At 43.1% G+C, this 27,696-nt stretch overlaps 1 protein-coding gene across 1 annotated transcript in view; it reads left to right on the top strand.

Annotated features, from left to right (window-relative positions):
- Positions 1-27,696, top strand: part of LOC138283295 (uromodulin-like) — a 94,446-nt gene that overhangs the window by 13,465 nt on the left and 53,285 nt on the right. The window contains exons 5-7 of the mRNA XM_069221316.1: positions 113-273; positions 5,251-5,499; positions 7,339-7,495. Coding sequence (XP_069077417.1) covers positions 113-273; positions 5,251-5,499; positions 7,339-7,495 — 567 coding nt within the window. The remainder of the gene's footprint in view (positions 1-112; positions 274-5,250; positions 5,500-7,338; positions 7,496-27,696) is intronic.

The raw sequence follows: 27,696 nt of genomic DNA on the forward strand, positions 1-27,696 counted from the left end.
AAGGCTGCCCCATCTTCTTACAGCCTATGTTTTGTGTCACCATGTAGCGGTATTGTCTTTTTTTACCTGAGTGTGTGATGTTATCTGTTAATGTCTCTTTTTTCACTTGCAGATAAACAACACCCATGTTTTTTATTCCAATAATCTGACTATCCCAGGAGAGGTGTCATCGTTAGGGCTTATTGCGAAAAACAATGTTACTTATGCCTTTTCCTGCTCATATCCTCTCAACATACCCGTCTCCCTGGCAACAACACTAAACGTAACAATGAGGTGAGTATGAGTGTGATTGGGTGAATACCTAATAGTTGTGAGTGGGTGAGCACGTAAAAAGTGAAAAGGGTTGATTACACAATGAAGGTGATGGGACAAGAATGTAATGAGTGGGATGGGCTAATCACACCATGAATTTGATAGGGCGAGCACGTAATGAGTTGGATGGGCTAATCACGGCATGAGTTTTATAGGGCAAGCACGTAATGAGTTGTATGGGCTGGATATGCAATCAATGTGATGGGACGAGCATATTTTGAGTGGGATGGGCTGATTACACCACGAGTGTAACCAGGGGCGAACACGTAATAAGTAGGATGTGCTGACTGCACCATCCATTGTTTAATGGAGTGAGTACCCCTTCTTTATAAATGTGTTGTTGGCCTTTTCGCAGTCTTATTAGATTTGCCCCACTGCAGAACAGTTTTGGATTTACATTTTCACTGATCAGCCAAATCAAAAATAACATTTGCATCGGTGGACACTGGCTGCTGTGGCGCACATTTTCCCACTGTTTGAACAGTGTTGATCTCGTATCTTCATCGATCAGTTACAGCAAATGTTTCTACATTGATGAGTTAGTGGAGATGTCAGTGCAAAATTGCTTTATAGCGGTTACCTTCCAGGTGAAGTCTTCTATCAGAAGACTTGGGGAGCGAAGTAACATGGATTCCAAGATGGTGTTTAGGTGGAAACTAGTCACAGAGTCTCCTGTTGGACATTTTAAAAAAAGTTGTCTGTTCAACCTTATATTCATAAATGTTTACTTTTAGTCCAATTTTCTCTTTTTGTCCAAGCCTAAATATTGAACCCTTCTTGTTCTCGCCCAAGTTATGCTCAATTGTCCTCTACAGCAGCGCCAAGGAAGAACCATGTGATGGTTTGAAATAACCAACAGCCTAACTTTTCAGTTAATAATCATTTACAGGAAGGGAACTGCACACAGACTCCATATTTTTGCAGTTGAACAGAAGCCTTGTGTTGTTCCTTGTCTGTAAAAAGGGATCTTTAACACCAAATGAAGTTAGAAGCGCGACTTTTCCACCAAGAGCCAGCAGAAGTACTGCAGGAGTGTCCAACCTTGGTCCATGCTAGATATTGTCATGATCGTGACATGAGGCAAATTTACATGTGAGAAATCTAGAATGGAATAACTTATGCATTCAGTAGTTGTAAATCAAATATGGCCTTGATTGTGCCCTTGTCTCGCTCATGGGAGATGACTTTTGACATCCCTCATATTGTGACTGGTATCAAAATGTCTGTGTAAATAATTTTTCTGTAGATTGTGTGTGGACAGTGTCCTTTACCATATTGGTGGTTGTTGAAAAATTGCTTATTTGAGTCTGTCCCCTGGGGACTAGTGCAAGGATCTGCCCAGTGGAGCCTCCAACCCTTCATGGGACCCTCATTTCACCAAGGCCAGAGAAAATCTGAGAGACTCAGGGACCCCTCACCACATTCTGCATGGAGGGGTGGGCGAAGAAAGGGGAGCCCAATTTTGAGTTATACCAATGTGTGCCTCCTGGTGGATGCCATCCCTTTGGTGCTGGTGAAAGTGCTAGTAGGATAGTACACATGGTTCTGGATTTAGTGCCTCTCTTAAGGAATTATGGACTCCTATTGACCTCCTATAGAGAAAATATCAGCTGATTTCACAGTAACTGTCAGTCGGTGTCTTTTACTTTTAAATAGTGATTTATTTTAAACAATGCCTTTGAGCACAGTGTTCAAAGTCCCACGTAGTACAGGAGGATGCAGTGGAAACCATCGCAATTGTAATTCCCACCACGGCCATAAGGATCCAGCTTTTTAGAAACCACATGTTAGAAATGGGGTCTTTGGTTGACAGTCAGGTTACCACCTGTTCAAGCAAGGACCCTCAATCTAGTCAGGGTAAAAGATAATTACCCTCAGCTAACCCCTGCTTACCCCCTTGGTAGCTTGGCAGAGCAGTATTCTTAACCTCAGAGTGCTAGGTGTAAAGTATTTGTGCCAACACACACAGTAACTTAATGAAAACACTTCAAAATAGAAAAATAGGAAATACGTATCTAAACAAAACAAGACCAAAACAACATAAATCCGACATACAAAAGTCAAGTTATGAATTTTTAAAGATTAAACTCAAAAATAGCACTTAGAAACACAAAATGCTTCGATGAGGTGTTAACACGGCGTCGTGACGGAGTCATTCCCAACAAGCCGACACCAGCGGTGCCAGACACGGAGACGCCCAAGTACAGTACCTTTGGTGAAGAGTGAAAACAATCGATGCGCGAAGTCGGGGATCGCGGCGTCAGTGCAAAAAGTTTCATCCGCGCACTTTGAGCGGCATCTGTCACGACATGGTGCGGTGACTTCCACAGAGTCGTGGACTTCGGCGGGGCTGCAGCGATGTCGGGCCTGCGAAGGTCGTCGCGTTCCAGCGAAGATCACGGAGTCGGGTGCAGGCGGCGTCACCGGATCCAGCAGCGGCATCAGTCCGAAGTCATCTGAAGTTGATTTCCTTGAATTTCCACCAGCTTTCCTTTCAAGGGCCCAGGGACTGGATAGGGCACCACTTGTCAGAGCAGGAGTCTCTCCAGAGACTCCAGGTGCTGGCAGAGAGAAGTCTTTGCTGTCCCTGAGACTTCAAACATCAGGAAGCAAGGTCTAAATCAAGCCCCTGGAGATTTCTTCACAAGGTGGAAGGCACACAAAGTCCAGTCTTTGCCTTCTTATTCTGGCAGAAGCAGCAACTGCAGGATAGCTCCACAAAGCACAGTCGCAGGCAGGGCAGCACTTCTCCTCAGCTCTTCAGCTCTTCCCAAGGCAGAGGTTCCTCTTGATGTCCAGACGTGAGCTAAAGTCCGTGGTTTTGGGTGCCCTTCTTATACCCAATTTCTCCTTTGAAGTAGGCCTACACTCACCAGGGGGTCGGAGACGGATTGTGTGAGGACAGGCACAGCCCTTTCAGGTGTAAGTGACCACTCCTCCCCTCCCTCCTAGCACAGATGGCTCATCAGGAAATGCAGACTACACCCCAGCTCCCTTTGTGTCACTGTACAGTGTGAGGTGCAACCAGCCCAACTGTCAAACTGACCCAGACAGGGAATCCACAAACCGGTAGTCACAGAAATGGTATAAGCAAGAAAATGCTCACTTTCTAAAAGTGGCATTTTCAAACACAAAATCTTAAAATCTGTATTTTTAAATTGTGAGCTCAGAGATCCCAAACTCCACATGTCCATCCGCTCCCAACGAGAATCTACACTTCAATCAGATTTAAAGGTAGCCCCCATGTTAACCTATGAGAGGGACAGGCCTTGCAACAGTGAAAAACCAATTTAGCAATATTTCACTGTCAGGACATATAAAACACATGACTATATGTCCCACCTTAACCATACACTGCACCCTGCCCTTGGGGCTACCTAGGGCCTACCTTAGGGGTGCCTTACATGTAAGAAAAGGGAAGGTTTAGGCCTGGCAAGTGTATACACTTGCCAAGTCGAATTTACAGTTAAAAGTGCACACAGACACTGCAATGGCAGTTCTGAGACATGATTACAGAGCTACTTATGTGGGTGGCACAACCAGTGCTGCAGGCCCACTAGAAGCATTTGATTTACAGGCCCTGGCACCTCTAGTGCACTTTACTGGGGACTTACTAGTAAATCAAATATGCCAATCATGGACAAACCAATTACATACAATTTTACACAGAGAGCATATGCACTTTAGCACTGGTTAGCAGTGGTAAAGTGCTCAGAGTTCAAAAGCCAACAGCAACAGGTCTGAAAAAAATAGGAGACAGGAGGCAAAAAGATTGGGGATGACCCTACATAAGAAAAAAAGTCCAGCATCACGCATCAAGAAAAAATATACATTTGATCTCGAAGCTGTTTCTCATTCCACTCTGGTACCCCAACCTCGCTTAAAAAGTGTTTGTTCCCAGAGTGAAGACACTAAGGGGCAGATTTAAGAGCCCCTAGTGCCTCCTTGCGCATTTTTACGCTAATGTGGCCCAACGAGGCCAAAATCGCCGCACCACATTTACAAAGTGGTGCAATGCACGCATTACGCCACTTTATAACCCTTTGTGCTACATTATGGCTGCACCAGGCATAATGTATGCAAAGGCAGCATTCCCCTGTTTGGGATGGCTGAAAAAATGGCGCAAAGAAATCAAAGAGATTTCTTTGCGTAGTTTTTTCCGGCACTTGTAACACCTGCTCAGAGCAGGCATTAAAAAGAGGTACACCAATGTGTACAATGGGTCTCAATGGGCTTTGCCCCCGTTAGGGGGGCTTTAAAAATGGCACAACAAAATCTAAGAGACTTCTTTGCATCTTTTTTTCGGCACTTTTAACGCCTTCTCAGAGCAGGTGTTAAAAGGAGGCACAACATTGTGTACAATGGGCCTCAATGGGCTTTGCAGAATTAGCATCAACATTTTTGACACTAATCCGCAAAATTCCGAATTAGCATCAAAACTGTTGACGCTAGTTCCCCCAACTACCGTCATGGTGCACCATGTCTTAGCTACGACGCACACATGGTGGTGTTAGGGGGAAAAAAGGGGTGCAAGAAAAGTGGTGGTGTACTGGGTGTAGCACCACCTTTCTTAAATCAGGCCCTAATAGTGCATTGAATGGTTACGACATGCATGTCGAAGAAGGGTATGCGCATCGTATATGCAGGAGAGTCGAATCTATGTCACATTTTGAGGATGAGCACTTACTAAATCCTCGATTTCCATTTAGATTAATTACATGTAAGATTATCTTGTATTGGTATCTCAATAACCTTGATTGAGTCAAGCTGTTCTGGATTTATGCTGGGCACCCCTCCGTGAGGAGCTGCGAGCGTTTGTATCCTGTCATTCCTTGGCTGCAGCAGGTGGTGTCTGAATACCAGAACATGAGGTAAAAAATGTCTGTGACGTAGGGGGCCGGAGCAGTGACAACTCATCCTTGTGTTTTACTATTTTAGTGGGATAGACATCCCCCTCCCCGGTGGAGTTGGTGCAGTGATGGTTTTCATGATCGCCTACACGGATTCCACCTTTACCGTCCCTTACACCGATGCAACTATGGATATCAATGTTCAAGACACCCTGTATGTTGCTGTTTCGATGCCTGATCTGGATGCAACAACATTCTCAGTTCTGGTGACGCGCCTGTACGCCACAGGGACCAGTGACCCCAACGCCAACCCGTCCTACGACATTATCACTAACAAGTGAGTACCGGAAGAGAGCCATATGAGAGTCTATCAGGGACAGGGCCCTGGTGTCGAGGAGCTGGTCCATCCTTGCGCTAAGTTGGCTACCCAAGTGTAGACACTACCCTCGGAGAAAAGGTGAGCAGGTCTCATTTAATATTGTCCCTTCCAAGGAGAGCTGGAGGGTAAGGAGGTGGGGGGTGGGGGTAACTAAAGGTACAGTTCCAGAGCGCATTCCTGCTACTCTTTTAAACATAAATTAAGGAATACGGAAATCTATTGAAGAAGTTAAGCCCTCTTGACCTGTTAGTTTATTTTACAAAAGCATCATGTCATATCAGAGATGGCTAGTTAAGTAAAAGGCAAATTATGTGAAAGATTATAAAAGCGACCTGGTGTATGAGGTTTATGATCATGTTTTGTTTTGTTTCAGAACTCCGGCGTGATCCCCGAACAGCATAAAAGCTGGATGTATGCCTAGTCACACATACAAATCCGGAAATAACTTTGTTTCCGTTTTACTCTTGATAAATCATATGCATGTTTTCCCCTTTTAAAAAAACAAAAAAAAACGGGCTTAAAGATGAAATCAATGAGAGGTGTAACGTTTTCATGAACACTAGTAAATATCGTGCTTTTTTAGAGACATTGTGGTAAGAAAGAGCCTCCGAATTCGGTTAAATATCATACACTCGCAATTTCTGTTTCTGAGGCGAAACACTCCTCTTCAATGCATTATGTACCGATGTGGCCTACCCCTAGTGTTTCTGCAACATGCCTCTCTCACGCTGCTCCTGCAGCGTTTGTTGAAGATTCTCCTCACTGCGCTTGCCATGTGAGGTGAAGTATCTCCCTCGACGTTCCTATAATGCGTCGTGAAGTGTCTCAATGAATGACCCTGCAGAGCGAGGTTTAATAACCTGTCCGTGGTGTTGCTGCAGCGCAACTACTATGTAGTGAGAGGAATACTACATTAACTGAACCTGCAATGCAAGGTTGAGTGTCCTGGGCTCACTGATTCTACAGCATTAACTTAAATGTATCCCCTCTTTCCCTGTAGTGTGTGGTGAAGTAGACCTTTCGTTGACCCTGCAGTGACTTCGGTGCATATTTACAAGAAAGTGGCACATCGGTCCGATGCCCCACTTTTCTTGCGTCCCTCTTGCCCTACCTAAAGACACCATGGTTGTGCCGTATTTACAATACGGCACACCATAGAGGCCGTTACCACAACAGAGTCAGAATATTTGACTCTTTTGTGGCACTTTGCTGCACTAGCATCAATAATTTTGACGCTAGTGCAGCAAAGCACAAGGAGGCACATAGGTTTCAATGGGTGTGTCATTTTAACACCTGCCTTGAGCAGGTGTTAAAAATGACGGAAAAAATGGCGCAGTGAAATCTAGTAAATTTCACTATGACATATTTTTGGACCTCCCTGCGCCAGAACGCCCCCTTTGCATACATTATGCCTGGCACAGACATAAGGGGCAATGAATACATTGTGCCACTTTGTAAATCTGGTGTGAGGGAAAGGCCAGCTTAGCGCCGCCTTAGCATAAAAAAAATGAGGCTATGGAGACACTAAGCCAGCGCAACAGGCTTGTAAATATGCCCCTTCGTGTTATGAGGGGCGTAGAGAAGGAGCTACATTATAACACAGGGCAAAAACCATGCTTCAATTTATCCCAGTTCCCCTTTACCCCAAAGAAGTCTTACAGACTGGGCACTGGGGGCAGCATAGTGGCAGTGGATGGGCTGCAATGGTCTAGAATTAGGATACAAGGATCAGAGTAGGACTTGTGGTGAGTGCCTGGATGGGACACCGGCTGAATCTCTCTTCTGTCTCATCCACAGGTGCCCTAGTGCTCAACTGGGTGATTTATTGACCATCTTGGTGAATGGTGAGACCGTCGAGGCTCGATTTAAGGTTCAGGTGTTCCAGATCTCTGGCATGGTCAACCTCTACCTTCACGCTGAGGTGGAGATGTGCACAAGCAACCCCTGTAACCAGGTAAGGACACATGACTCTGAGGCCCGGGCCACTGTGTGTCCCTCGCTCCGTGTCTGTAGGTTCTGCTCTTGCACTGGCTAAGAGCAGAACGTTCGCTCCATGTGCCCTCAGGCAGCGGGAAGGGTGAGGGTATTAAAAATGGCCAACTGAAAGTGTGTGGTCCAGGTCAGCCAATTTTGGGGGGAGTGTGGTCCTGGGTGGGGGGGGGGGCAGTTGCAGTTTAGCAGCACCAGAGAGGCTTGTGAGGGGGAATTCCCGCATGGTTGTGCTGCTGTGCAAATAGAACAGCACTTACCTCAGAGCCACATAACCGTGGCTTTCAGTGGGACAAAAAACACAAAACTGTGGGAGGTCTCTAAAAGGGGCGTGGCAAACCTGTTGAAGGGACGTGGACAACACAGTTAGTGGCATGGCCTAGATCTTGAGAACTAGAATCGAACTGTGTGTTTAAGAAATTCATAAAGTCGCATTCAGCAAAGGATAATAAAATATCAAAAAGGTATATTTATTTACCGTAAGCAATAAAAACAACAATCACTTTAGAAAGCATATAGAAATCTAGGAAGTTAAATTATGTGTTACAATGCTATTCTGGTAAGCTGGCAGCTGTGCTGGGGTGACTGTTCTCTCCGAACAGAGATAAATTGATAGAGCCTGTTCTAAGAATGTGCTGCCTTTCCCAGTAAGCTACTATTTGGTGCAACGTCCTACGTTTTCTGGAGCCTTTCTCATTCGATTCCCAGGCCCACATTTCCTTGCAGCAGTATCTTCAAGAGAAATCTTTTTTTTCCTTTTTTCTTTTTTGGATCTAGCAACAGGCTCCACACAGCAAATAAAGGCACCATCAAAGCCCTTATCTGAGAGGAGGCTGTGGGCAGATTAGGTTCTAGATGTAATTCCTGGTTCAACTGTTTGTTCCTGCTTCGGACAAACTGAAATTACATGCTGAGTGACAATCAAACTGGCATTAAGACATTGATGAAAAATCTAGTTTTTTTCCTGAGTTGTGAGACTTGACAAATAATTTTAGGAAGAAAATTGTCAAGCCACTGGGTAGTACATATTGTCTTTAGGATAAAAAGTACCATATGTTTTATTATATTTTTATTGTAGTTGGAACTACCAATGCATCCAATTAGATTGCTGGTAATGTAAATAAAATGTATACTAACAACTTAGAATGCCTCACATTGTGAGTTTTTTGTGCAGGGGTTAACAGGTTTTCACTTCTCCCCTCCTTCACTATCTCCACACTTTCCTTAGCGCCTCCTCAGCATCTTCTCTAATCCAAGACCTCCTGCCTAATAATCGATTTTAGCCCTAATTGCTTTCAAAATGGCTCTTTTTGTTCACCAAGTTATCTTTAGCGGTGGGCATCGCTTGGAGTTGAAGAAGGAAAACGTGGAGGAAGAAGGAGGAGCATGAATAGGCAAAAGAGACAGGGGGAAAACAATTGGCAACTCCCCACAAGCCAGTATTTGGGGGCACCCAGTGAGACCTGGAAGCAGAAAGAGGATGCTGTGTTTGCCTAGTGACTTGCATCATAACAATAAATGTTTCAGGACAGCCAAAGTAACAAAAAATGAGAAATGTCCGCTTTTGCCCAAATGGCTGGCAGCTTCCACCCTTAATAGGGAGAGTTGACAATATTTCATGCAACTCATTGACCCTTTACTTATGATTTTTATGCACTTAGGACACTCAAAATAATTTTGAAGTTATGTAGTGGTTAGAGACCTACAGCTTCCAAGCGCTGTAAACCATGGATGCGGTTGTTAAAATGTAAACGCCCACTTTGATTACTATCTTTGTTTTATCCTCTGTCATAGTGCATCTTTTTTTAGTCAAACTTACCTTATTATATAGTTAGATACATGAAGTCTCTCTTTAAACATAATAATAACATACGGAATATGCTAAGAAAAGAGAAAACAAAGATGTTCATTTGCGTTTCTATACAACAGGCTCATGCAATGAATTTAGCCGCTTCATATACAAGAAGTTTCCACCTAACAAATGCACCCCGAGTGATGGTTTATGGAAACTAAAAGCACATAAGTTCCATAGTCATTACAAAACTAAAACTCATCACAAAATTATTTTTGTGTCCTCTCCCCGCCCTTTGATCATGTATAAAGCAAGATGGAGACCTTGGCCAAAAACACTGGACACAGATTTTTATCACTCCCGTGTACTCTTATTCCCATTGCTGGATTCCAAGGACCATGATTTTTACAGCCATAGTCGGATGGGTTGTGCAGTGCTAATTATGCTCTAAATATAAGGAGAGCTCCATTCCCCTTGTGCGCATTTGTCTTTTTCACTTTAAACGAGCAGATCTTTAGAGTTGCAGCAGCTCTTTTCGTAGAAGTCATGAATTTCGCAAAAAAAAGTGTGCAGACATATCTAAAATAGCGCTTATTGAGTGAAGAGAGAATCTAGGTCTGTCCCTTCCAAGAGCCTCCCGTGTCTCACCTTAAGTTATTATGGGTGTCTGTCCAAGGATGACTCCAGTCTCTTGCTAACAACACAACATCCATCAAAAGGAGAGGTTCACAGGATATCATGCAGGGCAGATGCAGGAGGCTCCAGGGTGAGTTTAGGCACATTGCTTGAATTGAGCAAAGAAAGGAGGCATGGCTGCCAGGGATCCTTAACTTAAAACACTATCTTGGGCACTACTCTTCAGGTTACTTTTCAGATTCCAATTATTTTTGTGCCTGTTGTGAACTATTACTGTGACTCACATGGTGCTGCCTGAGTCATGTTTTGCGAAGCCTTCCCAATAGTTTGTCTTTCCAGGACGGGGCGTATTAAAAGGCCAGAGCATCGGAACAGAGTCCGATAGGGACTCGTTTCGATGCCCCCTTTTTAAAACTGCCAGTGCTCAGTAAAGGCAGGATCCGGTCAACTTAAAGCATTGCACACAACCTTCCTTCTCCAACACTACCACCTTCCCCTTGCTTTTTTGAGGTCGCAGGATACCAGACTGCACAGCTGCCTGGTTTGCTAATTAAGTCGCAAGCTATCAGCCAGTGCAACTGTCTGGTTTGCCTAAGGCTTCTTGAGCACATTCAGGAAGTTGACCTAGCAACTGTGAGAGCGCATTGCAGTTTTAGATCTTTATCCTTTAGATCCAATACCAACGTTTGCGGGAGCAGCATGCACCGTCTCTTCCCTGCATCCACCACACCGCCATCAGTAGAGGAACAACATGCTGGGTCGGGATGAACATAAAAGATAGGGGTTGGGAACAAACAACAAACTAAAATAACAAGCTAAAATAAAAGGCTAACACTATTTACCAGAATAACAAGCATGAATATCCACTATATTCCAGATGTCCCATTTGGACCTACAGAACGAGTAATCATTAGGAAAATGTTAATACAGATAGCAGAACAGTTACATCACTCAAAACAGAAACTGACAGATGCTACCTAAAAGGGTACTTAGCATTTGCTAAAAGAGGGAAACAAGATACAGCGCCTGCTAATCAGGCACACTGGAGGTGGGGCAACATACTATGACCTCACAATGATGGACACAAACAAGAATATCACAACTGTACATACATTACTTGTCAGGGCTCAATATTATATATCACAACACATAACTCGTTTATAGTATCAACCTTCGTACCTAGTAGATGCGTGATATTCACTAGTACGCTGACAAATTGCACACCGATCTTTAATGTCTCTCCTCAAACAATAGTACACTAGAATGTACAAAAATAAAGAGTTCCTTTTTTTAGAGTTCACGTCCAGAGGCCCAAGCAAGGCAACAAAGCCCATACTATTGAGCGTGGCGGCCGCAGGACTAATATCAAAGCAGAAGACCTCTAAATAGAGTACTTATCATATCCATATGGAGACGTGTGATCCGAATTCGGTGGCTGGGCAGGAGATGCGTCAAATCTAGATTCCTTGATGTAAAGCATCGAATGTTCAGGAGCTCGGCTACTTACAGTTCAGACCTTTAAAGATGGCCACCTCAAGTTTTTGTTGTGGATGACTCCGCAGCTGAAGATGACTCACTGTTGTGGTGGATAACTCACTTCATGTTGTTGATGACTTGGCAGTTGAGGATGACTCACCAATATTCACCATCCTGTCTCATAGTGCAGGTGTTCAGTCTAAGGTTCAGTGAAAGCATAAGTACTGCTGCATGGTAGCTGTCCTCCTGGTTCAAGATCTATTTTGCAATCAAAATCGCAATGTCGAGGCAAAGTGGTGGCCATCTGTTCAATAAACATGTTAGAAATGGGGTCTTTGGTTGGCAATCAGGTTACCCCCATCCAAGCAAGGACCCTCACGCTAGTCAGGGTAAAAGAGAATCACCCTCAGCTAACACCTGCTTACCCCCTTGGTAGCTTGGCACGAGCAGTAGGCTTCACTTAAGAATGCAAGGTGTAAAGTATTTGTACCAACACGCACAGTAACAATGAAAACACTACAAAATGACACAACACAGATTCAGAAAAAAATATACATATTTATCTAAACAGCACAAGACGAAAACGACAAAACTCCACAGTACACAAGTCAAGTTATCACTAAAAATGCAAAAAGAGTCTTCATGTAATTTTAAACACAGCGCTAACACTGTTAGCGTGAACATTTACCTTGGGTGCGTCAAAAATAACCCCGCACGGGCGAGTGTGTGTCAAAAAGGACTTGCGATGCCTGGATTTCAGTCACGAGTGAGACCTTGTGTTGTTCCTCCTTTAGTCAGGTCGGCGGGCGTCGTTTCTTCTCTCCACAGGACATCAATGCGTCGATCCGGTCAGTACTGTCAGGTCCGGGCAGGCCTTGCATTGTTTTTACATGCCCAGCGGTGTTTGCATCAGAAATTCAGCTGCACGATGGTCAGAAAACCACACGGCACAGGTTGCGATCTCACCATCCTCCATCAGTGATGCTGTACATCATTTCCCCAGCTCCGGGCATCGATCACCCAGTCACGTTGCAGGCGAGCATCGATTTTCAGCCGCGAAGCCTGAGGCACGTTGATTTTTCAGCGGCAAATCGGAGTCGCATCGATCTTTTCCCTGCACAGCAGTCGGTGCGTGGATTTCTCATTCTTGAGCTGCCAGCTTCTCCTTTCAGGATCCCAGCAACTGGATGGGCACTACTTGGCAGAGTAGGATTCTCTCCAGAGACTCCAAGTGCTGGCAGAAAGAAGTCTTTGCTGTCCCTAAGACTTCAAACAAAAGCTCTAAATCAAGCCCTTGGTGAGTTCTTCACAAGAAAGAAGGCATCACAAAGTCCAGTCTTTGTCCTCTAGCACAGGCAGAAGCTAACTGCAGGAGGGCTCCACAAAGTGCAGTCACAGGCAGGGAAACTCTTCTTCCTCCGCTCTTCAGCTTTTCTCCAGGCAGAGGTTCCTCTTGGTGTACAGAAGTGTTCTAAAGTCTGTGGTTTTGGGTGCCCCTCTTATACCCATTTGCCCTTTGAAGTAGGCTTACTTCAAAGGAAAGTCTCTCTTGATTGTGAAATCCTGCCATGCCCAGGCCATGCCCCAGGCACTCACCAGGGGGTTGGAGACTGCATTGCGTGAAGGCAGGCACAGCCCTTTCAGATGTGAGTGACCACTCTTCCCCTCCCTCCTAGCACAGATGGCACATCAGGAAATGCAAACTACACCCCAGCTCCCTTTGTGTCACTGGCTAGTGAGAGGTGCAACCAGCACCAACTGTCAAACTGACCCAGAAAGGGAATCCACAAACAGGCAGAGTCACAAAAATGGTTTAAGCAAGAAAATGCTCACTTTCTAAAAGTGGCATTTTCAAACACACAATCTTAAAATCAACTTTACTAAAAGATGTATTTTTAAATTGTGAGCTCAGAGACCCCAAACTCCACATGTCCTTCTGCTCGCAAAAGGGAATCTACACTTTAGTCAGATTTAAAGGTAGCCCCCATGTTATCCTATGGGAGGGACAGGCCTTGCAAACTTAGCAATGTTTCACTATCAGGACATATAAAACACATTACTATATGTCCCACCTTAACCATACACTGCACCCTGCCCTTGGGGCTACCTAGGGCCTAAGTTAGGGGTGTCTTACATGTAAGAAAAGGGAAGGTTTAGGCCTGGCAAGTGGGTACACTTGCCAAGTCAAATTTACAGTTAAAACTGTACACACAGACACTGCAGTGGCAGGTTTGAGACATGATTAGAGAGCTACCAATGTGGGTGGTACAACCAGTGCTGCAGGCCCACTAGTAGCATTTGACTTACAGGCCCTGGGAACCTTTAGTGCACTTTACTAGGGACTTACTAGTAAATCAAATATACCAATCATGGATCAACCAATTACACACACATTTTGTATAGGAGCACTTGCACTTTAGCACTGGTTAGCAGTGGTAAAGTGCCAAGAGTAACAAAAACAGCAAAAACAGAGTCCAGTACACATCAACAACCTGGGGAAAAGAGGCAAAAAGTTAAGGGAGACCACACCAAGGATCAAAAGTCTAACAGAACACATCTCCAGATTTGACGTATGTGTTAAGTAACCCTTCAACTTGTATGGGGCATGCAGCTATGGTGGTGAATAGTCATTTCTCCTTACAGTGTTCTGATATAAAGTGAAGGAATCCTAACACCCAATCTATAATGGGTTGTGTAACTGCAGCCAAGGAAGGCTGGAATTATGCCATGCTATCGAGCATCAATGACCTCAAAACCTAGTTCCTCACTGTGATCCCCCTGGCAACACATTTTGCTAATGAGTGCTTGGTGTGTGATATGGCAGGAAGATAACAGGGACCCATCTACTGCCCAAACCTTTTCTGGAGTTAACTTGCAATGCACTGGGATTTTATGCCTGTGCACCTACTACCAATTGCATAAATTCCTTGTAGTCCCATAATAGATCATGACAGATGTAGTTATTCCAGGTAATTCCAGGAAAAAAGAAGGATACATCCATGGTCATATTGTGTATAGTGGTAGCTTGAGCAGTCTTTCCAACATTATGAGGAGGTGGCCTCCGGATCGTCTTTGGTTTACTATTACAGTCTTGTACAAAGTGTCCTTCCACACCTACAGACAGAGATTACCTTCTCGCCGACGCTCCTTTTCTTGTTTGGACAGAGGGGCTCGAACTGATCCTGTCAGCATGGGCTTGACCTGGGAGTCTGATAGTTTAAGGCGGTCCAATCTGACAAGGGTCATACCTTGATTCTCCTTCATTCACTCCAACATTCTGTGAGTAAATGTTCTAACTGTAAAACAAGATTAAGCAAATCATCACAGTTCACTGGTCTGCCTACCACCTGAGCCACCAAGTCCTTAAGTTCATTTCTCAGTCGCCTGTAAAACAAAGAGGCTCTCTTCCGCTCAGGCCAGTCAGACTCAACTGCCAACCAATTAAAGTGAGCCAAATAACTTAGGAGATCATGGTTACTTTGGCTCAACTACAGAAGCTCATTGTCCACCATCTGCATTGCTCAAAGATGCGGAAGAGCTCCTGCTCGAAGGTATAGTAGCTGTGCAAGATGGGGCTGTTCTTTACCACCAACAGTACAGACCAGAAGGCAGCATCTCCTGACAAATAAGATAATACAAAGACTACTCTAGATTCAGCTGTAGGAAAAGCAGCCAGACGACACAAAAAATGGAGGCTGCATTGTGTAAGAGAGATGTTCAATTTCTGTGAATCCCCTGAAAAGCATTCTGGGGCAACCAAGGGTGTGGCTAACTGCCCTATTGCTAACTGTGTGGATGAAATTGGAGTCACTAAGGGTGATGAACTACCTCCGGGAGTTCCCCTGGGATTATGTAAAGTATCTACCTGGTGAGATAGAGTCATGACCTGAGTCCTCAGGTTCTGGTTCTCAACTTGGGACAGTTATAACTGTCTTTGCATATCATGTAGTATCCTCTCCAGATTGGTAACGGACCCTGAAGTCATGCTGCCCAGGCAACCTAAAGATGTGTTTAAATGCTTTGAATTCTGTCAGAGTGCATTGCAGTTTTAGGTCATGATCCATGATGTCCAAGACCAACAGTTGCAGTGGCAGCATGCACTGTCTCTCCCCCGCATCCACCACATCACCACTGGTAGAGGAAGATGGTGGTAGGTCAGGATGAGTACAAGGTAAAGGGGTTTGGGAACAAACAACAAACTAAAACAACAAGTTAAAATAAAAGGCTAAAGCATTTTACCAAAATAACAAAGGTGAAAATTCACTATCCTCCAGAGGTCCCACTTGGACCTACAGAATGAATACTCATAAGAAAAATGTTAGTACGGATAGCAGGACATTTATATCACTCAAAACACAAACTGAAAGATGCTACCTAAAAAGGTTCTTAACTTTTGTTAAAGGAGGGAATCAAGACACAGTGCCTGCTAATCAGGCACACTGGAGGAGGGGCAACACACTATGACCTCACAATGAATATCACAGGTGTACATACATTAGTTGTCACAGCTCAACATTATACATCACATCACATAACTCATGTAGAGTATCAACCTTCTTACCTAGCAGACGCGTGATCTCCACTAGTATGCGGACAAATTGCAAATTGATGTTTATTGTTTCTCTTCACAAGATAGCACACTAGATTGCACAAAAATAAAGAGTTCCTAGGGATGTTGAAAGAGACCACAATATACACAATAAACAACAACCTTAGCTGCGCAACTAAATAACCCTAGCGTAGCTATTTTTAGATTGTTCGGCAGCTTAAATGTGCACAGTTTGCACTGACGGTGAGAGGTACCAAGCCTTCCTTTATCCAGGTTCACTTCCAGAGGCCCAAGCAAGGCAACAAAACCCCTGCCCCACCCTTACTACACGCATTGTTAACGTTTTTCACCTTGTCTCTAATACTTGTCCATTTCAGTTCATTTTTTTAAAATTCCTTGTGGGTATTTTTGTGAGTATCAAGGGGCTTAATACAGTGTCTGAACAACTTCAGTGGAGTCCTCTGCTTTCATGGCACCCTTTCCTCTGCATCTGCTGTCTTTGTTGTCCCTTTCCCACCTTCACAAAAAGGGGAAGATTTCATATGGGGCGCCAATACTCTACCCATTACATCTCTTCCATTTCTTAGCACGGTTTGGTGCCACTGTTCCATGTGCTATGTGCTGGAACTGTACAACTGATTGGAGCCCAGGACCTCACTGAGGCACACATGGAAGTCACCAATGTGCAGCTGCGTCTGATAGGCTCTTGTTTACCCTTTTTTATTTGAGACAGCCCCATGTCTCCTGGCTATCTCCGCCCCCTAAGCAGGGGGAGATGGGAGAGGTATCATTGGAAAGGGGGGAAGCTCCACTTTTCAATGGTACCCCTCCCTAGGGGATCCCTGCTTCGAGATCACTGCAGGAGAGTGATCCCAAGCAGGGACCTGCCCACTAGACACAACGGAGGGGGGCAGCCACTTGGGCAAGGGCTTTTGATCCCCTATTATATTTTGTGCACATTCAGACTTTCTGCCCTCCCCGGAGGGCAGTAGCCCCTGATCTGCCCCCGAAGGGGAAGAAAGGCCACTAGTAACCAGGGATTCATTTTGATAGATATCTAGGTGGAGGGGCTGTCCTGAATGGATATTGAAATGCCCCCCCCCCAAAAAAAAATTAGCACAGTCTTTCTACCCTCCCTGGGGGGGCAGGTGGGGGCAATAGCCCCGATTATGTTCCCGGGAGGCAGAAAGCCCACTAGGCACCAGGTATTTTGTATTCATTTATGGGTGGGGGCTGCCCAGAATGGGCATTACAATGCCCCCACCCCTCTTCCCAAAACATGAGCACAGTCTTTCTGCCCTCAGGGGGGCAAAAAGCCCACTAGTCACCAGGGATTTGTTTTATTTATCTAAGGGCGAGGGCTGCCAAGAAAGGGCATTGCAATGCCTCCACCCCTTCCCCCAAACATCAGCACAGTCTTTCAGCCCATGGGAGGCAGCTGGGGAAACAGTCCCCAGTCAGCCCTCCTGGGGGACAAAAACCCTACTCGGCACCAGGGATATATTTTTTTTATTCATCTAGGGGTGGGTGCTGCCCAGATTGGGCATTGCAATGTTCCACCCTCCAAAAAATGCTGTCACAGCCTTTCTGCACCCTCTGGAAGGGGCAGGTGGGGACAATAGGCACCCAAGCACACTAGGTACCAGTTGTTTTGTTTTGTAGTGTGGGGCTAGAGGCTGCCCAGAATGGGTATGGCAGTGCCCCCCAAAATAAATGGGCACAGTTTTTCTCTCCCCACTGATGGGACGGATGGGGATTTTTCAATCAATCATGATTTATAAAGCATGGCTAATCACCTGATAGGGTATCCAGGCACTTGCACGTCCAGAGGTGTATTTGAACAGCCAGGTCTTGAGGGCCATTCAGAATTCTGGAAGTGAGGTGATGGTCCAGAGGTGTCTGGGGAGGCTGTTCCAGGTTTTTGCTGCAACGTGAAAGAAAGACTGTCCTCAACTTCTGCTTCGGTAGATGCGTGAAGTATGGTCAAGTGAAAGGAAGGCAGAGCATAGTGTTCTCAATGGTGGGTGGAAGTTCAGGTGGTGGTTAATATACGCGGGTCCTTAGTTGTGTAGAGCCTTGTGTGCATGGGTCAGCAACTTGAATTGGCATCTCTTCTGTACGGGGAGCCAGTGGAGTTGCCTGAGATGGGGTGTGATGTGGGTTCATTGGGGAAGGCCATGGATGAGCCTGGCTGCAGCATTCTATGTAGTCTGAAGTCTCTGTAGAAGGTGTGTGGCTATTCCTAAGTAGAAGGCGTTGCCATGGTCCAGTCGGCCAGTGATGAGGGCCTATGTCACAGAGCATCTCATTTGTAGAGGTAGCGACTTGAAGATCTTACTTGGCATGCACAAAGTGAAAAAGCAGGTAGAGGAGATGGCATTGTTCTCCTTGGGTTTGGAAATGAAAGGTGGGAGGTATATCTTCTGGGTTCTTCCGGTGTGGAAGGAGATGATCCATCTGAGCGCGTCCCCTAGAAGCCAATGTGGTGGAGTCTTTCGATCAGCATGTGGTGGAATACGGTGTTGAAGGCTACTGAGAGGTCAAGGAGGATCAACGCTGCTGTTTGTCCGTGGTCAAGGAGGGTTTGGATGTCATCAGTGGCTGTGTTCAGGGCACTTTTGGTGCTGTGATTGCTGTGTAAGCCAGATTGGGAGGTGTTGAGTAGCTGGTTCTGCTCCAGGTATGTCTTAAGTTGCTTGTTGATGATCTTTTCCAGTAACTTCTTTAGGATTATTACGCCCGATCTGCCCCCTACAGCTGCCAGAAAGCATACTAGACACCAGCGAAGGATGCTTCTAAAAATGCCAACCACCATGGGCATGCTTGAACAAAAGCTCAGCACAAACTGAGACCAAAAGATTAGATGATGGAGGACCTTGTTAGACAGCTTTATAACATTGAAGAATATCTTGAATAAATATCACTTCATCAATCAAATCCTTTGTTGATCATGAGTAATTTTATTGTTCCAATCATGATGGAAAACATTGCCATAGCCAACGCGTTTCGTCCCTCAGGACTTCTTCAGGGCGCAGAACGAGAGAACCAATGTTCCGTCCATTTGTGTCCAATGCGGCGACAGAGAAGCACAGCTTCGTTGGTTCTCTCGTTCTGTGCCCTGAAGAAGTCCTGAGGGACGGAACGCGTTGACTATGGCAATGTTTTCTATCACGATTGGAACCATAAAACTACTCATGATCAACAAAGGATTTGATTGATGAAGTGATATATATTCAAGATTTTAGGTGAATGTGTTTTTTAGAAATATATTGAAGTTTGGACTGGATTCTGGGTAACAGATCCTGGAGAGCCACACAAGTTACCACATCCTGGATTTCCCTGGGTGTCTAGTTTCCCAAAATGTACAAGTATGTTAGGTTTGCCTGGCTGCTGACTGAAGTAGGACCCAAAAAACACAGATACCCACTTTGCAAAAAACAGGTCAGTTTTGCGTAGAAACATTTGATGTAGCTATGTTGTGTTTTGGGCCATTTTCTGTCACAGGCATTAAGCCTACCCACACAAGTGAGGTACCATTTTCATCAGAAGACTTAGGAGAATACTAGGAGGAAGGAAGTCTGTGGATCTGTGCAGATTACAGAACATTCCATCCCAGAATTGCGAGAAGAATTCGTTTTTTAGTCACAGTTTGAAGTTTGTAGGGGATTTTGGGTAAAACAACCTGGTCCCCCCACCCTGAATTCCTCTAGTTTAAAAATCTTTACAAGTTTGCTAGGTTTCCATAGGTGCTAGCGGAGGTAGGGCCCAAAAAACACAGCTACCCACGCAAAAACCATGTCTGTTTGGTGTGCAACAATTTGATGAATCCATGTTGCGTTTTGGGTTATTTCCTGTCGCAGGTAGTAGGCCTACCCCCACAAGTGAGGTGCCATTTTTATTGGGAGTGTTAAGGTAAGACAGAATAGTATAGTAGAACAAGTGTTATTATCAACTGTCTTTCTCTGCTTTTGTGCCTTTCAAATCTAACACAGTACAGAAGAAAGAAGTTATTTTGAGAAATGCCCTCTAATTCACATGCTAGTATGGGTAACCCCAAATTAGGAGATGTGCAAGTACCCATTGCTTTTAAACTCCATATCTTGTGCCCCTTTCAGAAATACATAGGTTTCCTTGATACCTATTCTTCACTTCTTATATTTTACCAAATGAATTACTGTAAACCCAGTACACAATGAAAAACCATTGCAAGGTGCAGCTCAGTTATTAGCTCTGGGTATGCAGGGTTCTTGGTAAAGCTACAATCCCTATATATCCCTGCAACCAGAAGGGTCCCATGGATTTACCCGTGTATTGCTTTTGAAAATCTGCCAGAATTAGAAGAAGTTTCAGATGAAAGCTTAGACACAAGTGGGTGTTTTTTCAACTGAATTTCAAAATATATTGTTTTTTCAACTGTTACGTTCTAGTGGCAAACTTTAAATGATCTACACAAATGACCTTTTGATCAATTTAGAATTGTATCTACTTTTCAGAAATGTATAGCTTTCCAAGATCCACCATTGGTTTCACACCTGTTTCTACCACTAACAGGGCAGAAGGTTGAAAGCACAAAAAATTGGCCATGTCCCAGTACAATGCCAAAACAGTGCTGAAAAATTTGGGCCAAGATTTAAGAGGGCTTAGCACCATCCCAGCTCCACATTAGATTCATTTATTTATGCTAAAGTGGCGTTGGAAGGCCCAAAACGCTGCTCCATATTTACTTTGTAAGCTCTTGTGCCACATTATGTCTGCGTTAGGCATAATGTATGCAAGCGGGGCATTCCAGCGCTTGAGGGGCCAAAAAAATAGCGCAAAGAAATCCAAGAGATTTCTTTGCATCATTTTTATCACACTTTTAACACCTGCTAAGAGCAAGGGAGGCTCCCATTTTTTTCAATGGGCCTCTGGATGCTTTGCAGGATTAGCATCAACATTTTTGACACTAATCCTGCAAACCACCAGACTAGCGTAAAAAGTTATGGCGCTAGTGCCCCTGAGTACCGCCACGGTGCGCAGTATTCTAAATACGGTGCACACATGGTGGCATTTGAGGGGGGCTCAGGGGTGCAAGAAAAGTGGCGCAGCGCCCCTTTTCATAAATCTGCTCCTTAATTTTATGATTCAAGTCTGCCTGTTCCTAAAACCTGGAAAGATAGTGATTTTAGCACTGCAAACCCTTCTTTGATGCAAATTGCAAGGAAAAAACAGATGCTTTCTTCTGCAGCACTTTTTCCCCCTTTTCCCTTTTTCCCAAGGTACCCACAATTTAGCTGTATTTTTGCTAATTTATTGATCCCCTGCAGGGTAATCCACAAACCCTTGGCACTTTTAGAACTCATGAGATGTTTGGAAACAAAAAGGACTCAAAGTTGGCATGAATACCTTATGTGGACAAAAAGATATGGGCCCCTAATTGCAAACTACCCCAAATAGCCAAAAAAAACTTAGCATGGGGGGGGCGGGAGGAAGCCTAGCAGCGAAAGGGTTAAGATGATGGGCACAGATTCAGTAGAGACATTTTGGTATATAACCATCATGAGTAAACACCATAGACCTCATACAACCCTTACCCAGGTCACATAGCCCACTTTTAAAACTTCATTTACTTGTATGAAGAGCTCCACAAGTAGATACAGAGCACAGATTGCAAATGGTTAAATACTCACATGGGTTGTATGATGGAACCACTCAAACCAGAACAACGCATGCCTTAACAACGCGGTAGGAACCATGAACGTGTCGTTTCCACGCAAGCTTTTACCTTGCATGCCTTTACAATGAATTTCATTGTAATAGCATGCCCAGTAAATGCATGTGTGGTAATGCATGCAAAATGGCATGCATGGGTCTGTCATGCAACCCCCACCCGCCCTGGAGCAGAAAACTAACCCCACCTCTAATATTTAACATACATTGGCCCCCCCATGAGCCCCAAGCCCTAAAAAAAATACTATCCTAACCCCCATCCTGCCCTTAGAAACTAAAAAACCCAACCCGCCCTGAGCTCCCGACCCATGCCTCATAAAACTAAACTACCCCAACACCCCTCACCTGCCCTGAGCCCTAAAAACTTCCCCCAATAAGTAATCTACCCCAACCCACCACCCATCCCAAGCCTTAAAAAAAACCTATCCTGACCCCATATACCTGCATCATAAAACTAAATTACACCGACACCCCCCACCCAACCTAAGCCCTAAATCCACCCACACCACTAAAACCTATCCACCAACCCTGCCCAACTCCACTTACCTCACCTCATCCTCTCCTGATCCTTCCTCCTTTTCTCTCCTCCCACCCTTCCTTCCCCCACCCCTTTAAAAATAAACTACATAAGCCCTAAATAAAATAATTATCCAAACCCCCCTGCCACAAAAAAAACTCCCCCACCCTAATCCCTTAAAAATATACCCAAATCCCCACCCCTGCCCCTTAATAAAATAAGGATGTTTTTTAGTCATGTGCCACGTTGCATTTAGTTTAGCACTATGCGAGCCAAATGTTTCTTGTGCTTTGTCATCAAACGCATTTCTCTTACTAACCTTTCCACCTTACTCTAAAGCTGAATTGCCCAGCCAGGTAGAATATTTAGACAATACTAAAAACGGGGTGTAATATGAGGAAATGGCGCTCAAAGTACTAGTCTGCCAGTATAATTATTGGGGAAACCCCACAAGGGAAACACCCAACCCTCAGAGGTCCTAAACCTCACACTAATAATACATTGCACAATGGGGTGACCCCTAGAAAAACACTGATAACAAATATTTAAACAACTCGTAATGTAAAGATGATACTATCCATCAAAGTCTCCTCAAGTACATAAATGTAATAAAGTAACCCAAAACAATATTATGAGTATAGAACAAAGGGAAGAAAACTGTAACATCAGTAGTCCATAATTATTCAAATTAACGGATTACAACCAACTTTCGGTTACGCTTATTAAAGCAATTAGTCCACGGTATTTGATGAAAAATGTTTAATTGTTGAGCGATCTTTGATCCAAATTGTTCATATGTCCAAATTCAAGCCACATTCTGGTTACAAGACGTTCAAGCCAACACGTGTTTCGTCTTTGGGAGTGAATAACATCCCTAAACGACTTCTTCAGGGCTAAAAAATCATAGATAACACACATGAGTAATGGCCAATATGCTCAATCGTCAAATAACATATAAGTGCACCCAAGTGTGCATGCATAACCCAAAGGGAGAGATTCATTATCTAAAAAGTGTATTACGTACCCCAAAGAGCAAAAGGTATAATATATCTACAAAAGGAAAAGGATAAATCTCACATGTAGAACAGATAAAGTATATAGTCCATACCCTTAACAAAAAAAATATTTTTATATAAGTCACCACTGAACTACCTGTAAACCACATAACACCACTAGTGTATCAATCCACATGCATTTAAATTATAGTGTACACCAAACACCAAACAGAACCAAGATTTAAATTAGGTTACTATACCTTACAGATCCAAAAATAATCGAGAAATAAAATGTAGATTCAGCAATAATAAATTGTCCTATAGACTACTTCAACATCTGATATTTCAACTGCTGTCAAGAAAAACCCACAATGAATATCAGCATAAAATAAGTCAACACATGGGTTTCATCATCAACTACACATACTAAACGTATCCACCATATCCAAAATAAACAGAATGTAATAAGAAAACGCTTATTATTAATAAAATTAATCAATATAGACTTAATAGTCTCTGAAAATCTATGACGATCTAATTTGAAATATACCACCTACTAAAAATCAAATAAATGTCTCATCAATCAGTTAACATGCTCAAAATCTTATACTCAAGTCTACCGAGAACACTCACGTCTCAATTTCGAATTGTCAGCAAAATTAAAGAATCACCGGCATCTTCCGTCTCCTGTTTCATGAACGTCTAGCGAGTACGCTGACGCCGCGCGTATCGACCCGGAAGTTAAATACACTTCAGGGTTGGTAATACACTATTCCAGAAGAAAGGGAATAGACATGGAAATCGGACTAATCACATAAACGATCCGATTTTACACACTTCAAAATGCCTACATTCCACTATTAATGAAAGACTACCGATAATATAGATGAATAAATGCACCCCTTATATAGTAAATAAGAAAAAAGAAAAAGAAGATTCGCTATATCAAATTTCGAGAAATCACCATAATGACCTTTTATAACAACTACATAAATCATATATAGCAGCACACGTTGATTAACAACAATAGATAATATGTGATTACTATGAGGAACCAAAGAAAATAAAAAACAAATCAATAATAGTAACCCCACTATTATTAAAAGAATAGACAAATGAGAATTTTGGCTCAGCACTCATATACACTTGTTAATGTTAACAAATAGAAATATTATATAGTACAAAGAATATTACATATAAACTGATATATAAACAGTCAAAAATTTAATAATTAATCACCCAAAAAGAACTCTAGTTCCCTATCAGTATTAAGACCAGTTTCAACAGTCCTAAGTCTCATTATCCATAGTGCCTCCTGTTGGCATAAATATAACTCTCTATTGCCACCTCTTGGGTTACGTACAATGTGTTCCAGACCAAAAAATGTAAACCTCTTTTGAACTCCTTGTGTAGAACATGAGACCATATGGGTCACCAAGGGATATCTCATATCCTCATTTTTAAGTGCCCGCATGTGTTCACTTATTCTAATTTTAAGTGGTCGTATGGTGCTGCCCACATAGATTTTTGAACATTTACATCGTATTATATACACAACATGATTGGAATTGCAATCCATAGTAGAACATATTAAATATGATTTGCCCTCATGATGGTATTCTTTCAACTTATGACAGGCCCAGCGACACACTCCACATCCGCCACATCTGTAGAAACCAACTTCTTTTTGAGATAACCAAGTTGTTTTAGGAGGGATAGTCGTGAAGCTGGGACTTAAAAGAGTTCTCAACGTTTTACCCCTACGAAAGGATGTCTTAATTGGCCCTAATGCGATATCCTTAAATATTGGGTCCTGTGAAAGTAATTTCCAATGTTTGAACATAAATTTTTGTAAAATAAGGGATGCATCAGTATATTCAGTGATAAACCTAACTGTATCACATGCCTCTTTAGACTTATTACGTTCTATAAGTTCTAATGTTGTATTTCTATCTAGGTACTGTGCTCTATGTCGAGCCTTCTTAATAATTTTATTCGAATAGCCACGCATTGTGAACCTCCATGTCGTTGAGTTGGGCAATAAATTCATTATCTAGACTACAGTTGCGCCGAGCTCTCAAAAATTCACCAAAAGGAATTGCTGCAATCTGATGTCTGGGATGGGAACTGGTTGCATGAAGGATGGAGTTACAAGCAGTTGTTTTGCGAAAAAGTCTACTATGAATTTTATGTTCCATAATAAAGAGTTCTACATCTAAAAACTCAATCTTTACATCACTAAATTGATAAGTAAATCTAACATTCATGTGATTAGAGTTCAGAAAATTGCAAAATTCTACAAGTTTTTCTTTGCCTCCAGTCCAAATCATAAAACAATCGTCTATGTAGCGTCCCCAAAATAAAATAAAAGTCTGCCAAGCTGCAGCACCAGGACCCCAAATCCATAACTGTTCAAACCACCCCATAAATAAGTTCGCATATGATGGAGAGAACTTCGAGCCCATGGCTACACCTTGATTCTGTCGATACCAAATGTTATTAAAAAGGAAAAAATTATTTTTAGTGATCAAGTTGATCATGTCTAATAACATTTTAGTATGTTCCCATAGATCCGCAGGTCTTCTGTTCAAAAAATATTTTAAAGCTTCCAAACCTAAGTCATGATTAATACATGTATAAAGTGATATAACATCTAAGGTCACCAGAAGCATTGTACTGTCCCACTCCACATCACTTAGGATACTAAGAATGTGTGTGGTGTCCCGAATGAACGAAGGGAGATTATGTACCAATGGCTGCAAAAAGCAATCAACATACTCCGAAAGTTTTTCAGTCGGGCCCAATATACCCGATATTATAGGTCTTCCTGGTGGGAATGGTGAACCCTTATGTATTTTAGGTAGAGTGTACAAACATGGATACCGAGGGTGATGTACCTTCAAGTATAAGTATTCATCTTTATTAAGTAATACCTTATGTTGCCACTCCAATAGATTTCTGTTAATAGTACACATAAGCATAAAAATGGGATTATGTGGTAATTTCTCATAACAGGACACATCACTAAGCTGTGATACAATTTCGTTGTCATAATCCACCTTGTTCATAATGACCACATTTCCACCTTTATCCGCAGGTCTGATGATAATGTTTTTATTCTGTCTCAATTCTTGTAAAGCAGTGAGTTCTTCAATATTTAAATTACTGGATATCTGTCGAGATTTATTCTTGATTAAATATTTGTCATAATCCTGACACACTGCATCAAAAAATTTATCTAGAGAATTGGAAGCTAGAGATCTAGGAGTCCACCTAGATTTCAATTTCAGACCACTAGATACACTTTTATCCGAAACAATATCAAGATCATGTAAAATTCTCGCAGTAATAACAGGGTCTTCATCTCGTTCGACTAAAGATAATAAAACTGCTGTATCATGAATATCCTCAATAGATAGGTTACTGGAGGAGGATTCAATCGTCTCAGAGTGCATCAACCTGCCTGGATTATTATGAAAATGTTGTTTAAGTTTGAGTTTGCGCACAAATTTGAATAGATCAATTTTGGATCTACAAGGGTCACCAAAATTTGTAGGACAGTAACTCAGACCTTTTGATAAAAGGTTTTTGACCCCTGTCGTTAACTCCAGACTTGATAAATTCACTATATTAATTAGTGATGTATTTTCAGAGTTCACATTTAGGTACACATCTACCAGCTTTGTTTAAAACATTTGTGTCTGTCACTGAATGGGGTTGGTGGGGCGGAGGGGGGGTAAAATTAAAAAAAAAACATTTACCTCTTTCCTACGAAGATGGGTATGTCTCCTCCATCCTCTTCCCGGAAGCACAAAGGCTTCCAGACTCCCCTCCAATCATCACGCTGCTGAGACCAGCATGACAGCAGTGCCATGATTGGTGTGAGTGCCCTGCTTCGGTGCTCACAGAGGGAATGGCACCCTGTGCACTTTCTCCTACTGGTTGTTCAATACAGCCCGGTGGAGAAATGCAAAGGGTGCATGTCTGTTTGGCCTGCTGAACACGGCTGGCCAAAACTACATGCTTACTTATGGTCCGCCAACCACTTCTCCCTCCCACCACCTCCATCACCACCATAACCTGGCTCACGGAAAAATAAAATAATAACGCTTTGTTATTATCATTTTATTTTTCCTTCCCTTCTGCTGAAAGCAGGGGGGGCGACACCACCTTAGCGGAACAGCCTCCCCTGGATTAAATTCTGTTAAACTGTACAACTAACGTTTATTGAATTAAAACTCAACTAGTAAGTCAGCATCATTTCACAGCAAGCAGCAGTAATCTGGCAAAGATGACTGTTAGGTCTATAACTCATGTTCAATTACTTAAGAGCCAGGAAATGATTATCACATGTCAAATGAAACTTTTATTCACAAAAGTTAATTCTCATTTTTCAGCTGTCCACGCCCAAACCCTACTTGTTATTTTCTTTCAACCCCTTAGATAAGGTTTCAATTAAGACACGTGTTTCTTTTTACTTGTTTATAAAATT

Source organism: Pleurodeles waltl, chromosome 3_1, assembly GCF_031143425.1.
Source record: "Pleurodeles waltl isolate 20211129_DDA chromosome 3_1, aPleWal1.hap1.20221129, whole genome shotgun sequence".
NCBI classification, from domain to species: Eukaryota; Metazoa; Chordata; class Amphibia; order Caudata; family Salamandridae; genus Pleurodeles; species Pleurodeles waltl.